General features: G+C 37.5%; 1 protein-coding gene across 2 annotated transcripts in view; it reads right to left on the minus strand.

Moving 5' to 3' along the window:
* Nell1 (neural EGFL like 1) overlaps positions 1–19,830 on the minus strand; it is an 824,312-nt gene that overhangs the window by 607,482 nt on the left and 197,000 nt on the right. For both annotated transcript variants that reach the window (XM_070032057.1, XM_070032056.1), the window contains exon 5: positions 19,249–19,345. In XM_070032057.1, the coding sequence (XP_069888158.1) occupies positions 19,249–19,345 (97 nt within the window). The remainder of the gene's footprint in view (positions 1–19,248; positions 19,346–19,830) is intronic.

Consider the following 19,830-nt stretch of genomic DNA (forward strand, 5'->3'; position numbering starts at 1 on the left):
TATGTGCTCCTCTTCTAAACAACAGAAGGCAGTCAGCAAATGCTGTTTTCTCCTTTTATTATTTCAGGCTAAAATATGAATTGGAAATATTAATAAAAATACCTGTACCCCAGAACCTTTGCAGCAGAATTATATACATTAATTAACCTCTTCCTCTTTGAGGAAGTGTTGTGATTACCAGGGTAGACAGCCTCTCCATGGGGAGGAAGTCTCTGCCATGGCTCGTCAATATTATTTCATAATGTCTTGCAGGGGGTTTCCAGGGAGCAATTAATGGATTCACAATCTACGTGAATCAGCCTCTCTCTGGGACAAGACTGCTCAGTTTTCCCAAGCAAATTAACTCCTAGAATATCTTTCAAGATTTGGCAATTAGAAAAATAGATGAATGAATGATCAGACGTGAGGTGACATGGGCTCAAATTCTGGATCTCACTCTAGCTTACTGGGTAAACTATAGGCCATAAATCAATCACTTTCTCTGCCTCAACTGAGGCAGAGAAAAAGTAGTAAATAGATTTTTTTTTAATGTTAAAAGATCCTTCCAACATTCAAGTTCTAGATCAATTAAATAGGAATAAGAGCTGATATTATCAAATTTTAGAGCTCTGTGGTTTCATTGGGTAATTATTCATTTCATAATACATATGCATATAAAATGAGATATAAATGCATATTTACAAATGCATACATCTAAACAAAGATAAAGGTTTCCACCAAAGAACAGACTATCACTGAAAACTGACTATCACATTAGAAAAATCAGATTTGATTATAGATGAATTTACAGTAACCCAACTACATCCTCATTTTGTTCAAGGCATAGGGATTTCCTGGAACATGGGAAATTTCAGTGTTAAAACAAGAGACTTCCAAAAACTCAGACAGCTGTTTAACCTAGGTGAGACAGAGGTGTTAGAAACACATGTATCTATAACTGATTGGGCCCATCTATTTCCTATTCATCAGAAGATGCCATACTATTCTTATTTCTGTCATCCAAGGAAAAACAGCACTCAAAATTCTGTTACATTTGTTGTGACACAAATTACTTTATCAAAAAAAAATCATTGTAAAAGATATGCAGAAAAGGAGGGAGGGAGGATGAACAAACACAATCATGCTATTCAATACACACTATGTGAATATTCAATATACACATAGAGATGGGAGGGGGAACATGGGAGAAAGAGAAATAAGGATGACATTGTCCAAAACAAGAAATGTACTCATTATGTGACCTTACTAATTTTAGACACAGGATAAATTACAAATTTCTTCTCCATACTTTTCCTGTATTTTTCTATTTGCTCTCAGTATCCACTGTATTCATACTGAAATAAGAGTTCTCATCATCATTTTGAATTTTCAAAAAATGTTGGACAAAAAAAATTACATGGTACATTATAAATACATTAATGGTATTAACCCCTGTTTTCACTGTATTTGATTCCGGTGCCCTGCATCTTATATATACATCTTTCTAATTTGTGGGGGAGGGCAGGGAGGGAAATAACAAAATGCTGAAATAAGGATATGGGTTGACCATTGTAACAATGTACAAGATGTACAAGATGTACAAGATGTACAAGACACTATGTTGAAAACGAACTTTACAACTGGGGGGAGAGGAGCAGTTGGGGAGGGAAGGGATAGCAGGGGAAAAACAAAGGAGGAGGTACCTTACTCATGTAACTGTAACCCCTCTGTACAGTATTTTACAATAAAAAAAATACAAAAAAAATGTTGGACAAGGGCTGGGAAGGTGGCTCAGTGGTAGAGTGCTTGCCTTGCATGCATGAGGCCCTGGGTTCGATTCTTCAGCACCACATAAGAAAAAAGAAAAGAAGCCGGAAGTGGTGCTGTGGCTCAAGTGGTAGAGCGCTAGCCTTGAGCTGAAGAGCTGAGAGACAGTGACCAGGCCCAGAGTTCAGGCCCCATGACCGGACCCCAAAAAGAAAATGTTGGACAAGGACAGTAAAGTCTGGGGTATTCTTCTGAGATGATTTTGGTATCTCCAAGGAGTATAGGTCTGGGGCCAAATCATGTATCTATTTGACCAATGAGAAGTTAGACTTTGATACTTTAAGTTTCTTTAAAAAACAAACAAACAAAACCCTAATCTTAAACCATATACTAGGAGTTACTAACTCCAAAAACATTGCTGGCATCCTACAAATGTTATGGGGAAGAACACATAGCTTAATAGGGCTCTAGTTACAGGCACTAATAAGATACTCCTACAAAAAAAAATCTGTTTTCAAAATAAGGTTTAATTTTAATCACCTTAAATGGATACTAATCAAACACGTATAACAAATTATCCGTATTCAAATACTGTGACATTCATTGCTAACGGTTTATTAAAATAGCTTGCTAAAATTGTTCAGTGCTGAAAAGCAGAAGCATTTTTCCCCACAGGCTTATTTCCCCTGCAATCTTGTTTATACTATTAATTCCTAAACAATCCATTTTCTTAATCCATTCTCTAACCCCCAGCATGTCTGAAAAACCTCAATAAATTTCTAAAGGGCAGAGCCCAAATTAAAAAGTTGTTACTGTTAGTAGGGACAGACAGGGGGAAATGAACCTTCTTTTCCTTTTCTTTGTCCCACCTGTGGCCACTTCTGCCTCCTGTAGTCAGTGAGAAAATAAATTTATTCCAGAGAGGTTATACTTTATGCTGTACATTAATGTTTGAAGAACTAATGCCCATATTTCCATTATTCCTACATTTTTTTCATTTCCTGTGGGAAGAAAAAAAAAGGAGGAGGCAATAAAATAAATCAGAACATTACACCATTAGAACCTTGTTCTGGTTGGAATAGCCAAGATTAGGCAAGCCTTCCTAAGAGCTTTCTGATAAGATACAAATGAAAGCTACTTTACCACCAAACAAATGCTAATTCTTTTTAATGCTCTTATTTCCCTGCAGATCTCTGTTTACATTGAAGAAAATGGTTCCATTTTTTTTGTATGCTAAAACACTGAAACAAATTGCCTTGAAAGAGAAAGAGAAAAGGGATGGGTGGATTTCCTGCCAGGCATGTAAATATATGGATGAAGATTTGTTCTGTTTATAAAGTGGAAATGACCCCAAGCTCTGGCAACAGGCTAGCAAAAAGTAAGACTTGGGAAACTCAGGAGGAGGGTTTTCAAAGCACATCCAATCATTTCTTTCTGCCCTGAAGACAGTTAATAAAATATTCCAGCTTGCATGAAGCTAAGAAAGACACTTGTCGACTTCCATTATGATCAATAAAAACCGTCAGCTCATTAGCATATCGTTAGTTGCCTTGCTGTTTCCAAACCCATAATGCACAGAAATATTAATCTACAATTGTATACAATTTCCCAGTTCTGTGACTTTGACTTTCTGCATGACAGAAAAGAATAAGAATTAAACATGGGAGGAATTCAATCTAGCTTTTTCTATGTGTCTATAAACATATGTATACCATCTGTAGAATTATGGGAAGCAGCTGAAGTTAAAAATAATAAAACAAAAAAACCAACAGCTGTGGTATTTAAAAAATTGTAATCAATTTCACTTCTCATTGACAGCTCAGCTATTAAAGGAGACAACAAGGTCCAGGTAAGCTAAAGGTTACACCCTAATTCATCAGAGAAACACAGACACAGAGACACAGAGAACCAATCTTCACTTGTACGAAAGGCTTTGGATGGGAATTCTCCATCAGACTTCAGTTCTTCAAAAACTGTCAGAACATTCAATCTGTGAAACATCCCATGACTCACTATGCTTCACCTATTGTTTTTCATGTTCATTATGTTTTTTATATTTTTGAAAGTTTAACAGCATCATCAGCTTAGAATATATCAAAAGGAAATTGAGTGGCTAGTCTCCCATCTTGATCATGAAAACCTTGGACAATTGGGAGATTTAGATAAGCCTATCACTACTGGCCAGCTATTGTCTCAAAACATGTTGTTGTGAAGAAGCCTCTGCTCTGTGTCTCACACAGGAATTATCTAATGTTAGAGGCCATGTGCCCGGGCATCAAGCAATTGAACCCATCCAGTGCTCTTTAAGTAGAAGCAAGTTTCCACCAGGGCCCAGAAATTAGATTTGACAAGTGAGGAGCTCTTGATTTTACTTTGCCTTTAAAGCACCATATTAATATTTTAAGACAGAGAATAACATTACTTTAAACTGAAAACATATAAACATTTTTAGTTCTGGAGCAATAAAGCTGGTGTGGTTTCTTGGACCCCAGCAGTAGCATCGGTAAGATAAATATGGAATGCTTGCCTCTCACCTGAGAAACAACTACTTCATTTTAAGAAGGATTTTGCAACAACCAACACCTGGTAACTTCAATAATGTCAAACTGACATAGTTCCCCTACCCAGCCATCTCTCCTCTCTAAAGAAGAGCCAGAAACACTGTCTGGCCTCTAGGTTTCTAAGGAGGAAATAAGTTTTTAATACAAATTAAAGGGACTTACCTCTCCCTGGGATGTGTTAGAGCACTGCTAAGCACTGTTAACCTACTATTAAGGTTAATAATAAACCTTTATTGTAAATTCCCCTTTGGATGTTTATTTTTCACTATAAATAAGCTGTTAGAGTTCAGCATAATCTGACTGCCATTAGACCCCTCTCTTGTAACCCTGGAGGCCTTGAGTGAAAGACTATAAGCCAAGCAGCTATCCAGAGTACCCTCATGCCAGTACTGGCTGCTTTGGGCACTCCACAGATGCCTTGGATATGGTAAACACAGCTACTTGCTGTCAAAGCACAACTCTACATCCTGGAGGTCTTGTTCCAGAACACAACTGTTTCAAAAAGCTTGCACTCAGTGCTTTGCTGTCACAAACTCTAGATAACCCTTATGACCATTTCCACCCCAGGAAATGTGAAGGCCTGTGACTGCTGAAAACAGCGTTCCTAATTTGAGTGAGGGACTACTGTGATTGGAGCAACTGCAGTCCTCATTTGCATGAAAAGTTGTGCCATGACTGGTGCAAATTCTCTGACTTCACCTCTTTTTTGAGTATATAAGCAGGCTCTTGGGCTCACTTTGTTTTGCATGCAAGTCCCAGTATTGCAACATTAGGCTACAGTGAGTATTTTTGTTTGTTTGTTTGTTCATTAGTTCATGCTCACTTTTGATCTTTATCACTGGTAGAGCTGCCTGAACTGAACACAGAGAATGGTAGAGCTTCAGCAGCAGATGATAGCAGAGACAGCTCCCCCCCACACCTCCTCCCCAAAACAGTAGCCTGGACAGAAACAATGGAGAAAAGAGGCAACAGAGGAAAAAATAAAAACTGGGAAGAACTGAAGGTGAGAAACAAGGGCCCTAGTCACTGAAGTTTTTCCAGAGGGCTGCCAACTCAGATACCCTAGGCTTGACCACTGTCACATTTACCACCATAGGTCTGTACAAGAGCTATAACACAGGATGGCTAAAAGACACTTCTTACTGCTTGCTGTCCTCAGCTGCGGCAGCCCCTAGCTTCAGGATACCAAAAATTACAATAGCTGCTAACTGGTACTTAACCCCAGAGCAATAAGCCTCCTCCATTTTGAGTGCCTAGAGCCATACTTTCCTGGCTTCTAAAGCCTGGAAGAATCAGCCCCTAGATCGCAGGACTTGAAGCTATGGAGTAGTCGTCCAGTCCAGACTATAGACATAGACATTAAATACTCAACCACAGAGGACTCATAGCACTAAAAGACTTTCTCCTCGCCTGTCTATGATTCCTATCTAAATAGAGTCAAAGGACCCTGGCCAGCTGACTGGTAACATACTGCAATCTTCTCCAGGCACAAAATCTAAAGAACGATTCAATAAGGCTACTCCTACTAGGAAGCAAGGAGAACCATTTTGTTCCCCAGGACAATGGTCAATGTGTAGCTACCATTCTTTTTTGGTGGCTCACAGTGGCACCACTTATTTTGGAGGGAGGGGGTAGTAAATCCAGAAAAAGATAATAATAGATATCACATCTTCCAAGGAATATGGTATCAGTAAGTGAACAGTTCCCCAAGTCAATATAATGATATCTGTAATAGCACATGATAAACACTTATTAAAGATTTGTTACAAAGACTATGAAGCAAATGTGTGTGTGCGCTTCCACTTAGTTCCCATCTTCATCACTATGGACTATGTCAGGTTGGCAAGTCTCTTAGTGTTTTTGAATCTCACTGGCAGACCTATACAATTAGAATGATACTTAATATAGCTCATTAGGTTTCTCTGAAAGAGAAATATGATCAATTTTGCTAATACATCTAGAACCAGACAAAATCTGGAACATAACACACTTCTGAAGCAAAGTGATTGTCAAACTCTGAAAACCCATTGAGTATTCTGTCTTTATCATGTATGGATGCTCTTCTGCATGACATTGTTTATATCCACAGAGAATGAGGAATTTGGAGTTGGAATAGATGATAGGACTTTTCCCTCTGATAGTCACATCACATCTTCTCAACCAAAACAGAAGTCCCCCAAAGGCAGAAAAATAGCAAATATATAAGAAAAAAAGGGATGGAATGTGTGTTGTTAGCTTTCCTATATGCTAGCTGATGTTGGTATATTGGTATATATTCTTATCTTGTATGCTAGCTGCTTCATATATATACAGATTTATATATGTTTATGTATACATATATGTATGTATATGTGTATATATATATAATCATTGTCTCCATGAGAGATAGCTTTACCAATTTACAAATAACTGATTCAGACCTTGTACCTGCATTCATGTGAAGAATATAGAAGGTCCTCAACTTTTGACAGTTACCTTATGATACTGTAACTTATGAATTTTTTTCAACTTTAGAATGGTGCAAAGGCAAGGCAGGGTCAGTAGAAACTGTACTTCCAGTTTTTAATTTTAATTTTTCCCCAGGCTATCAATATGTAGTACAACAGTGTGTGAATGTTCTCAGAACCATAGTGGACTCTCATGTCAAAGTCTAATGAAATGCAGTCAAAAGACCAGGGATGGAAGTCTTTATGCATATTTTACTGAACTATCATGAAAGACCCTACTGAAAGTATAACCTTCTACATCTATCACCTATCACCTTGAACAAAAAAGGTGCATTTCTTTTTCTTTTCATTGTGAAATCTCATCATCTATTTGAGTAATGATTCACAATGTAGAGTGTATACCTGACAAACAGAAATAGGATAATCACAATTATTTGACCTTTTCTTCCTGGTCTTTTTGCTCCTATTCTTTTTTTTTCCCCAAATACTTCTTTATTGAGATAAGTGACTACATAAATTTTACAATACTGTGGCATAGTTATACTTGGCTAAAGTCATACTTTTTAACCTTCACAATGATAATCATTGTATTTCTTTAAGGATATTTACCCAGAAACTATCTGAATAAAATCTTTACTATAGAAAGCTGGTTATTCTGACACTCACTTTAAATTGACAATAATTATTTATGATCTGTGGCAGCAGCAGTGAACCACAACTCCCAGTCACACACATGGCCAGAGGGGAAATGAGTTATATTCCTCCCAATGCTGTGCTGCTAAGCTCTTTGATAGGTGAGGTTCACTAAATGCATTATCAGCTTAAGATAGTCAGCTTAAGATATTCTCAACTTCACTGGTTTGTTGAGACATAATGCTGGTAGGAGAGCATTTCCATACTGTCTGCCAATTCTATAGCTAGAACTATATTCTGAGCACTTGCTGAAAAACATAGAGGCCATCTGACCCTGGTAAAGCATACAATCTTAAAAATAAACCAACTATAATGCAAATGCCCGCATAAATTGTACCCAAGATCCTGTACATATTGCAGAGTCCCTTATGCAAATATATCAAACCTTGAAGGTGACTGCAGAGAAGTAAATCCCTTACTCCTGAGAGCCTTACAAATTGAAGTCCCCTGTGGAATTTCACAGTTGTTCATGAAGCCAGCCCTGCCTGTACTTCACACTAGTGATTGTGGTGCAAAACATGGAGGTGATTCCATCAGAAGGTATGTGATGGAACAATTGCAAACTGAATGTATCCACAGACTTTGAACCAACTTATAGAACCTTATATCAAGAGAAGAGTCTATTTCTGAACCTATGAATGTGTACTTGTGACTTGCTTTAACAAACAGAATATGGAGGAAGTAAAGAGTGCCAGTTCTAAGCCCTTGGTTCTAACATCTCAAGAAACTTGAGATCATCTGTGCCCACTCTCCTGAGTTATTTCCAAGACTTAAGGTAATAAATACCCCCCAAACACACACACACACACACACATACACACACACACACACACAATACCTGCTAGATACTAGAAAGAATCTGTGAAGATAAGGTGGTCGAGGAAGATTTAATTTAGTACAAGACCAAAGAGATTAAGACAATGTAAGAAAGAGGAGGGAAGGAGAGATCAAGGGAGGAAGGGAGGGAACGAAAGATAGGAGACACACAGAGAGAATATTGTATACAAATAAATAATAATGATTCTGAGCAGAGCATGTGAAAATGTCCTGATAATGTTCAGGTGATAAAAAAAAGAAAAGCAGTAGGTCTATGGTGTGGTGGACAGAAGAGAAAACAGCAGAGATAAAGGTGCAGAGGAAAGTAAAGGGAAAATCTCATACTGATCTGAATGTAATGAAGATTCACTGAAAACAATTTAAACACGAGTATAATTTCATTAGCTTCAAACATATGCTAATGGCTAGTGTGAAGTTCAACAACTACGAGCAGGTAAATCCAGAAATCAAATGCAGACCATATCACTTGAACCCAAGCTCATTTCCCTCTCCCTGTATTTACATGTCCATTTAAAGTAGTTAAGGATGTTCCAGTATTGGCATTATACGCATCGATTGCAGTAGTTGGGTACTATCTTAGGCCTATTAAACAAGATGTTGAAATAAGGTCCATCTCCTTCATTCTTTTTCTTTTGTTGGTAGTGATAAAATATATTTATTAAAAATTGTCATTTTAAGTGGCATTAATTACAATCACAATGCCACTATTACCACCTAATATTAACAAATTTTTTTCATTGCCCCAAACAAGAGCTTTATTATAATTCCATCACCTTCTGTTCTTGGTGCCTACGAACCTTAATCTACTTGAATAAATTTCATGATTCTTGATATTGCATATAGGAAGTAGAATGGTACAACATTTGTCTTTGTGGGGTCGGCATTTTTCACATGGTGTGTGCTCAAAGTTTGTCCATGCTACAGTGTGGTTTGGAACTTTCTATGACTTACAGCCTATTAAATAGATTTATATACTACATTTTTAAATCCATCCCTGCATGGATAAATATTTGAGCTGTTCCTTTTTTGGAATATTGTGAATAGTGCTAACATGAGTGTTAGCATACAAATGTTGGTTTGAGTTTCTGCTTTCAAGCCTTTCAAAAATGTAAGAGGGTCTCGATTCCTGTATAATTTATCATATCCCAGTATCTTGGATCTAATTTCTGCATATCACAGAGAACACGTACCATTTGTCTCTCAGTCTGGCTTACCTCACACACAATGAGACCAAAAGAGTATATTCATAGGAAAGAAACACAACAGTTCAATGCCTCTTCATATTTATATAAAATAATATGTTGAAATGATCTCCAAGATGCAGAAACAAGATACCTCTCTTTTTTTAATTTCTATTTTTTGATGATTCTTTCCTGTTTTATGTATGGTGTATTCAAGTATATATTTTTGGGAAAGTCAGGGGAGGGTACAGACTTCCAGGGAAAAGGGGTGAAAAAGTGTAACCGTGGAGCTCACTGAACACTGATGAAAGTGAACTAGAGAACTCATGGGCAAAGACGGGAGGGAGAGACTGGGAGAAAGTGGGAAAACAGATGACACTGTACTAAAGGAAATGTACTCATTACCTGACCTGTGTAATTGTAATCTTTCTGTACATCACCTTTATAATAACAACAAAGTAAATTAACTTTAAAAAAATCTAAGAGAGGAACTGCTAGGTCACATGGGAACTCTGTCCTTAAAGTTTTGAGGAAACAACAAACTATTTTCACAGCAACTAACCTATTTTACATTCACACCAACAAAAAAGGTTATATATTTTCCATAGCCCTCCCAACACTTATTTTCTACTTTAACAAATGTATAATGTTCAGGTGTGGTGGCTCATACCTGTAATTATAGCCACTCAGGAGGGTGAGATCTGAGGATTATTATCCAAAGCCAGCTCAGGCAGAAGAGTTTGTAAGACTCTTATCTCCAGTTAACCAGCACAAATCCAAAGTGGAGCTGTGGCTCAGGTAGTAGAGCATGAATCTTGAGCAAAATAAGTCAAATGAGAGCACTGGTCCTGAATTCAAGCCCCCTTCTTGGTGTGTGTGTGTGTGTGTGTGTGTGTGTGTGTGTGTGTGTGTGTGTGTGTGTGTGTGTGTGTGTGTGTGTGTGTGTGTGTGTGTGTGTGTGTGTGTGTGTGTGTGTGTGTAAAATGATGTAACATTGTCATTTTGATTTATATTTTCCTGATGATTAAGGATGTTGGGTATCATTTCATGTGCTTATTTGCCATTAGTGAATTAATGACATTTAGAGAAATGTCAACTCATGTTATTTGTCTATTTTTTAAGTGAGTTATTTGTCTTTCTGTTGTTGTTTTATAAGCACATTTTGCACATCGTGGGTAATAGATTTTTATTAGATATGTAATTTGAAAATACTTTCCCTCATTCTATGGGATTTTGTTTCATATCCTTGATAATGTCTTTGCATACACAAAATGTTTTTTGTATTTTTGACATTTAACAGAGGAGTTTATTATTACAGTCCACCTTAATCAATGTCACCCCTTCCAACATTCTCACCCATCCCTCCTTTATCTACAACAGCCCTCACTCTTCTTAATTTTGTAGTATGCACATTGAATGCATGACTGTATCTTCCTCATCTTCTCTTCACTCATCTACCCCTTTCCTCTTGACCCCACTTCCTGGTTACTAGCTTGTGAATTTTGGCTGTCTTTCTAAGGAATTACACTGAGTTCTCCTCTGATTCTACCATATTTCAGATAATACATTTGTACATATTTGCATACCACTCAACGTATTTTCTTTTACATTTATGAGCTAAGTCAAGCTTCTCTATAAAAGAGAAAACATGTATCCTTTGTCTCTCTAGACCTGACTTAACTCACTTAACAATTTTTCCAGCTATTTCCATTTCTTTACAAATGATGCAAAATTCCTATGCATATATCTTAATCCATTCATCCACTGAGAAGTGTCTGGGCTGTTTCTGTAATGTGGCTATGGTGAATAGCACTGCAATAAACATGTCTGTGCTCATTGCTTTACTATATCGTGGTTTGCAATCTTTTGGATAGATGTCCAGGAGTCACATTGCTGGATCACATGGTAGTTTTTTATTTTAAGTCAAGCACCAGTGGCTTATACCTGTAATCCTAGCTGAGATTTAAAGATTGTGGTTTGAAGTACACCTGAGCAGAAAAGTCCATGAGTCTCTGATCTCCAATTAACCACCAGACCCAAAACCAGAAATGGAGATATGGCTCATATAGTAGAACGTCAGTTTTCAGTAAAAAATCTAAGAGATGGTGCCTAGTCTCTGAGTTCAAGTCCCAGTACTGGCGTGCACATGTGCATGTGCAAGTGCGTGTACACACACAAACACACACACAGAGGTTTTAATTTTGGTGACTTCAAAGGTATATTTTTATTTTGTGGTCACATTGGTCATATCCAAGAATTCATTGGGAAACAAAATATTATGGAGACCTAGCCTTACATTTTCTCCTAACAGTTTTATAGCTTTAGCTCTTATATTTAATTATTGATCCATTTTAAGTTAGTTTTTATAGATGATGTAAAGTATGGACCTTAACACCATTCTTTTGCATATGGAAATCCAGTCCCATGTGTTGAAGAGCCTATCTTTTTTCCCCACTAAGTGGTCTTGACATTGTTATCAAAATTTAACTGGCCATGCATGAAATGTATGAGTACATTTCTGGACTCTCAATTTTATCCCATTGGGATATACTTCCATCCTCATACAGGAGCAGATTGTATTGGTCCTGACAGCTTTGTGGCAAGTTTTGAAACTGTGAGTCCTCTACGTCAGTTCTTTTTCAAGATTGCTTTGGCTACTCAGGGTTTCCCATAGTTCTACAGGAATTTCATGACAAGCATTTATTTACCTTTATGTAGGAAAAGATGCTAGAATTTTGACGGAGCTTTCATTTACTTTATTGATTGCTTTGGGTGGTACTGATACTCTAACAATATTAATCTCCGAATTCATGAACAGAGATGTCAGTTTAGTTAGGCGTTATTTAATTTTTTTTCAACAGAATTTTATCATTTAAAAAAATCCAAGCCTTGTATTTCCTTGGTTAAACTCATTACTGTGTATTATATTCACTCAGTTACTCCCATGAGTGGAATTTTCTCTTAATTTCCTTTTCAATTTATTTACTGATGGCTTATAGAATCATAATTGATTTTTGTGTGTTGATCATGTAAACTGTTACTTTGTTAATAAATCCATTTATTGCTCTAGTAGCTTTCTTATAGGTCCTTTGGAATCTTCTATATATAGAATCATGCCTAGAAATTGAGGTAGTTTTATTTATCCCTTTCCTATTTTGATTAATTTTATTTCTTACACTTGTCCAATTGCACTACCTAGAAACAGTGTTGAATACCAGTGATATCATCCTTGTCTTGTTTCTGACCTTAAAAGGAAAGCTCTCAGTCTTTCACCGTTATGCAGGATGATGACTATGGGGTTTTTCATTTATACCTTTTATTATCTCAAAGAACTTCCCTTCCACTGTTTGCGTTCTATTTTCTGAGAGAGACAGAATACAATCAACTCTCAATTGCTTTCTCTTGCTGAGTTTAACATTGATACTGTTAAGAATATTAATAATAGATCATTATTATAAGCACTTCTTTTAATTGTTAATTTTCCTATAAATAAGCTATGTTGTTGGAGGGCTGGGCCAGTTTGACCGTTTCATTGACAGTTGACAGACCTTTCCCTTATGCCCACTTGCCTTAGGCAGAGAGCTGTCAACTGAGCAGATCCACTTTTGGCAACCAGCTGGATGTCATTATAACAACCCAGCTGCTTAAACTCCATGGATACCTTGAGGAAAGTACACTCCAGCTGCAAGGACCGCTGAAACTGAAACCGTGAGTCCTGCTCCAGAAGGCCCTGCTCCAGCATAACTGCATGAGGTAACTTACACCCACTTACACCCACTTTAGTCATCACAAGCTTTGGTGAACTGGAGAGTAAACTCTCCATAATACAATGCACTCTATAGTCATTATCGGGACAGGGGAGAGAAAAGTCCCAGGGGAAGGGAAAAAACAAAATGTTTAAATAGGGATACAGGTTGACCCATTGTAACAATGAGATATACAAGACACTGTTGAACAACGAACTTTACAATTTAGGCTGGGGGTAGGGAGAGTATAATTTTGGAAGTGGGAGGGAAGGGATGGTAGGGGAAAAACAAAGGAGGAGGCAACAATGCTTGATAAGAAATGTATTCATTACCTAGATCATGTAACTGTAACCCCTCTGTACAGTATTTTCACAATAAAAAACGTATTTTAAAAAAGCCTACAACTAGTCTTCATGCAAGGCTTGTGATTCATCCTATTGTAAGCTTCTAATTGGTGGAAGTGGAAGCTGGGTTATGATTGATATAAATTGCAATCCTATGTTTGCATGCTGTCTTCACTTTCTGAGTCAGCCTGGAGATACCCTCCAGTGCTGCCCTCATGTTAGAACATTAGGCCCAAAAGGCTCTTCTCAAGTGTTCTTTTTTTGTCTACTTGTAATCATTTTTGTTTGGTTGTTTATTTTTTTGTTTTATGTTGTTGTTGTTTTATGCTGGTCCTGGGCCTTGAACTGGGCCTAGGCACTGTCCCTAAGCAACTTTTGCTCAAGGCTAGTACTCTACCACTTGAGCCACAGCACTACTTCCAGCTTTTTCTGTGATGAACTGGAGTTAAGAGTCTCATGTAGTTGAGTGCTGGTGGCTCATGCCTATAATCCTAGCTACTCAGGAGGCTGAGATCTGAGAATCATGGTTTAAAGCCAGCCTGAGCAGGAAAGTCCATGAGACTCTTATCTCCAATTCACCACCAGAAAATTGGCTCAAGTGGTAGAGTGTTCGCCTGAAGCTGAAGAGCTCAGGGACAATGCCCAGGCCCAGAGTTCAAGCCCCACAACTGTCCAAAAAAAAAAAAAAATTCTCATGTACTTTCCTGCCTAGGCTGGCTTTGAACCACAATTCTCAGATCTCAGCCTCTTGAGTAGCTAGGATAACAAGCATGAGCCACCCACACCTAGCTTACTTGTGATCTTTGACATAGTTATAATGGGCTGAGAAATGACATGAAGAGGAGACCATGGCAGTGGAGGTGATGGGATGACAGCAACAGCAGTAATGGCTGAATCTTTGCTGGAGAGATCCAGCCAAGGGTAGCCAAGACTACAGGAGGTATGAAGGAAGGGTAAGTATGTATTAAGAGATGAGAAAGAGTGAAGAGAAAGAGACTGCAAAAGATGAGAGGCTTCCCAGAGCCAAAGAGCTGCCCTTGGTTTGGCCAGGCTCTGTTGGCTATAATTCTGGCTGCTCAGGAAGCTGAGATCTGAGGATCACGATTCAAAGCTATCCCCAGCAATAAAGGCCAGGAGAGTCTTTCTCTCCAATTAACCACCAGAAAACTAGAAGTGGTGTTATGGCTCAAAGTGGTAGAGGTCTAGCCTTGAGCAAAAAAACTCAGGGATAGCCTCCAGTTCAAGCCCCAAAGAAGTTACCCTTGGTTAAAGGCAAAGAGTACTGAAGAGTGTTGACACCCATGGCTCAGAGGCTGTATACACACTAGCTGGCAATGATGATTGCTAGCATAAGCTGCTGCTAAAAGTCAAGGATTACAATAGCTACCAAAGGCTAGGCCACTGGAAATCAGAGCTGAGAGCCATAAGCCTCTGTCCTGAATACCTAGAGCTATGTCTCTGGCTTCTAAAGCTTATAGCTAAACTTCAAGGTTTTAGACCCCAGAGCTGCCTCTGAATCAGATAGTCAATCCCATGGGTCCCTGTGTTGTTTTTCCTTTTTCTTTCCCTCCCTCCCTCCCTCCCTCCTTCCCTCTCTCCCTCCATCTCCAATCTCTCTCTCTCTCTCTCTCTCTCTCTCTCTCTCTCACACACACACACACACACACACACACACACACACACACACACACACACACACACACACCATCCTAGTGCATCTATTAGTGTATTTGATGGTAATGTAAAAGTCCCTTGGGCTCTGTTCATAGTACATTTTTTCCCTCTACAGACTCTTTAATTTCAATTACCTTATTTTCAAGTTCAGTGATTTTTTTTTCCTTCAGCATGTTCAATTCTGTTGTTGAATCTCTCTGGTGAATTTTTTGTCTCAGTTGTACTTCTTAGCCTCAAAATACCTATTTGGCTCATTTTTATAATGGCTCTGTCATTCTCTAGCCTCCTCTAGGTGCTTTCCACCTTCTTGTCCTTTTTCTTTAAACGACTTCACCACTAGAAACTTGACAGTTACTTTGTGGTTTCTACTGTTTTTGCCGCTGTCTCACTGTTGCTGATATGCAGCAGGATTTGAGTACACGAATCCAACATATTACTCTTTCTTCTACCCTTAATACTAACCACCTAATTAATAGTGAATACTATCAATTAGAACTATATAGCTGCTATTTTACTTTAAATATTTTCTTCCTCTTCATTTATTTATTGTTTGTTGGTGGTGGTGTTGATGGAGCTTTTGAGACTGGATCTCCTTATATTGTTCAAACTCTTCTCTTATAGGCTAAAATCATTTTCCTCCCTCCACCTTTAATGTATATAGAAGTACTTGGCACAGGTTTTTGGGTTTTTGTTGTTGCTGTTATTGCTATTGTATACTCTCTTTTGCTCATACTTAAATTTGGAATTTAAACAAGACATAATATTTTGGTCTTGGCTTAAATTTGTAACATGCAAACTTAATTCATTTCTTATTTATAGAATAATTATTTTCTCCATTCTAAGTAAACTAAATCAAATTATCTTATACTATATTTTTATTGCCATTGTTTCTAATTTTACTTTTGCTAAATTAGACATGCTTATTATTATTTCAACCAAATGGATAATTTAGTCCTGTATATCCTTTCAATGTTTATCTGTAGTTATGTGTTTGAATGATAATTAAATATATATCCTTTTTTATCCAGAATGTGCAACATCATATTGCAGAGCAACCCTTCAAGCCATAAAGTCTATTTCTTTACTCATTGTCTCTAGAGATCATAATATGACTTTCTTTTGGCAATAAAATGTTAGCAAATGTGGTCATGTAAACAGAACCTAAAGAAGCACAAAGATACTATAGGCTGCTATCTTCTTACACTTTAAATCCCAAGGTTGCCACACAAGTAATTCTGAGCTGAGCTACTAGAGAATGAACCAAATGGAGATGACTGAGAAACACCAGTCAACATCCAGCCTGCTGTCAGAGTTGTAAAGAAATCATCTTGTGTCCTGCTGATGGTCCAACTGATCAGAGACAGAGGACAGAGCTCAACAGGTATAAGCTTAGCTAGGCCAAACCAGAAAAACCATCAGAATTGGGACCTGAAGAAAATGGCTACTCTGTTACTCTCTAAGTTTTCTAAGTGAAATTAAAGTAATTTATAACTTGATTTCATTTTGTTTCCTATGAGAATTGATGTCTATTGACAATTCTAGGAAATTCTTAATGATTAGACTTCTAATAGTGCCTATAACTTCCTTCTCTCTATTATCTGTGTATAATATATTACCTATATATGATATACATGTATACAGGCATAAGTATATTAAAAGTTGTTTTAAAATTTTTCTATTTATCTTTTTTTATTATTGTCAAGGTGATGTACAGAGGGGCTACAGTTACATAAGTAAAGTAATAAGTACATTTCTTGTCAAAGATGTCACCCCCTTACCTCATTTTTCTCCTACTTTCCCTCCCCCACCCTCCTACACGCCGACAACTTGTACAGATCATTTCCCACATATTGCTGTTGGATTGGTTCCCCTTTGCCTTTTGTTTCACCATTCTGTTGTTCCCCTTCCCTTCCCTAATACAAATACACATTACCTTTTCTAAATTGTAATTTTACTTTCTTTTTTCTTATCTATAGAATACCCTCAGGGGAATGACTGATTTCATGAATGTTCACTCTGTGTCTAATCTACCATGTAGCAGGTTCACTGAAGGTTCTTCTCCCTTCAGTGACTATATTTTTCATTTCTAGAAGTGCTTCTTATTTCAACTATTCCTGGACAAATTCATCACTGCTAACTATCACACATTATTGCTTTGTTTCTTTAGGTATTTTCAACACAGGGATTAAAAAAACTTCTGAAGCCCTGGGAGAGCTAATAGAAGGTTTTCCCGTTAACTGTCATTCGTGATGGTTGAAAAACCACTGCCTTCCTAAACTTAATTCTATAAGTATTCTGTGAGGTCTGCATCACCGCTGATGTTATCCAAAGATAATTTTCATTTTCTTCATCAGGAATCTCGAGGGACCAACCCAGGACCACTTTGAGACAGTTGGCAGAGCTCCATGTTTCAGGTCTATTCAGGGAAAACACTGTAGTTATATCCTCAGGGAAGGACCTTCTTTTCTTAACTGGAGATGAGGTGCTAACAGACTTGTTACTCAATTGCCTTTCTTTGCTAGAAAGTAGACCTTTCCTTTTTACCTTTTCACTGGAGGTCTAGTTTTCTAGGTGCTGGCTTCACTTCAGAAGTTTCCATTCCAATTCCCAAACATACATGAGATCTGAGAAAATTCTCACATCCCACACTAACTGTTGAAATTTACAGTTCCAAAAGAATTTGTATGCATTGATGTGGGCAGGCAATGTGCTTTAGACACCTGGTAAAGTAATTTGGCAAGTTCTTATGATGTTAAGCATACACTTAATGTAAGATTCAGCAATCTTACACCTACATATTTATCTAAGAGAAATGAAAAATCTCTGCTCACACAAAACCTATATGCAAATGTTTATAGTCACTTCAATGAACTCAAATATCCATCAACTAAGGAATGGAAAAACAAACTGTGGTGTGTAAACACAATACAAGAGTCACTCACAAAACATAGATGAGTCTCACTATCATCCTTAGGAAATATAGAAATAAGAATATAGTATGTATACATAGATATATATAATTCCATTTCTATAACATTCTGGAAAAGGTAAAATCGTATCTTTGGTTCCTAAAGATTCCCCTTCTTCTAAATGCAATGATGAATTTTTAAAGAATTCTGTTGTATTTTTACCTAGCATTTCTAGACATTTTGAATTGGGAAGGTTTTTAGAATACCTAGTTCACCAGATTGCCAGCGGCAAAAATCTGTCATTCTCATGCAGAATAAGACTATCTTCAAATGTGATGGTGTTTTCAGTTTTTCAATCCATTTTATCACAGTATAGTCATGTTTCCATGCAGTACAGAATATAACACATCGCATTACTTCCTTCATAGACAAGAAATACAGAGCTCAGGAAGTAAAAATTTGTTTCTTATTGTACATATAGGCATCAAACCTCAATTGGTTTGAGTTTAACTAGAATGACCTCCAGAAAAAGTCAAGGAGATACAATCTTTTATTCATTTCTAATTTTGGGGTTTTTTTTAAATTTTTTTTTTAGCCACTACAAGGGTCTGAATTAATGACCTCATGTTTGCTTAGGTAGTATGCTACCATTTGAGCCTGTCTCTGGTCCTGCTTTTTGCTACTTAACTGGAGACAGTCTCAGGAACTTTTCTTCCTTAACAGGCTTTGAAGCATGATTCTCACTATCTCAGCCTCTTGAGATAATAGGCCTAAGCCACAGCCATCCAGCCAAAAGACACATTCTAAGAACCATTTAAATCATGTATGGCAGCACACTGAGCCATCTGAATGTATGTATGTATGTATGACCAAGCCACCTAGCACTCTGCCTAGTTTCAAAGCATCTCCTTTATAGAGTCCTTGTGACAATAAGATGACTTCATGTCAAATGCAAAAAAGTAAATGGCACACCATAAGAAGTATCCAGCTAGTATCAGTTTTTATCATGCCAGGCTCCTCTACTAGTATAATCATATTCAATGCTGCCTCCAATAACACTAAAGCTTGGATATTGTCCATATGCACATAAATAAGAAAATTAGAACTTACTTTGAAGAAGCCATGCTTTTGGTTGCGCTGACCAAGCCATAAACTGCTTCCTGGAGGAAAGTTGGTCTCTGGAGGATCTATCACACGCTCATAAATCCTGCAAAGGTGAAGAACAGTTACTAATAGAGATCTGAAGCAAAACCAAAAGGTATATAGCTGTTTAAAGTATCCCGAGGTAAAAATATGATGCCAAGATACCCTATGATTTCCATGCCGAGTAACATGAATATAGAGCTATGTCTCTGGAGAGTACTTGGAAACACTGTCTGGGCCCCTTCTGCCTTCCTGTCATCTCCCTTTGGGAAAGGAAGAAAGAAAGGGGAAATGTTTTGAGTGTCTAACTTTACAAAAACCCTGAAGAAAGTGGCTTCATCCAAATATCACAGGTGGAGAAGCTGTTCATACTTACAGACCAACCAAGTGACCATGGCAACAAGCAGTGGAATTAGGATAAACCCTCATGTATTTGGCTTAAATGACCACATGGTTCCCTTTGCAACCTATTGCTCTGACTTTAGTTAATGTAGCTGCTACTCATTTTTTAAATTAAATTTTAAGCAAATGGGCAGTGGTTATTCAGAT

This window comes from Dipodomys merriami, unplaced genomic scaffold (genome assembly GCF_024711535.1).
Source record: "Dipodomys merriami isolate MVZ:Mamm:240054 unplaced genomic scaffold, mDipMer1.0.p SCAF_21, whole genome shotgun sequence".
NCBI classification, from domain to species: Eukaryota; Metazoa; Chordata; class Mammalia; order Rodentia; family Heteromyidae; genus Dipodomys; species Dipodomys merriami.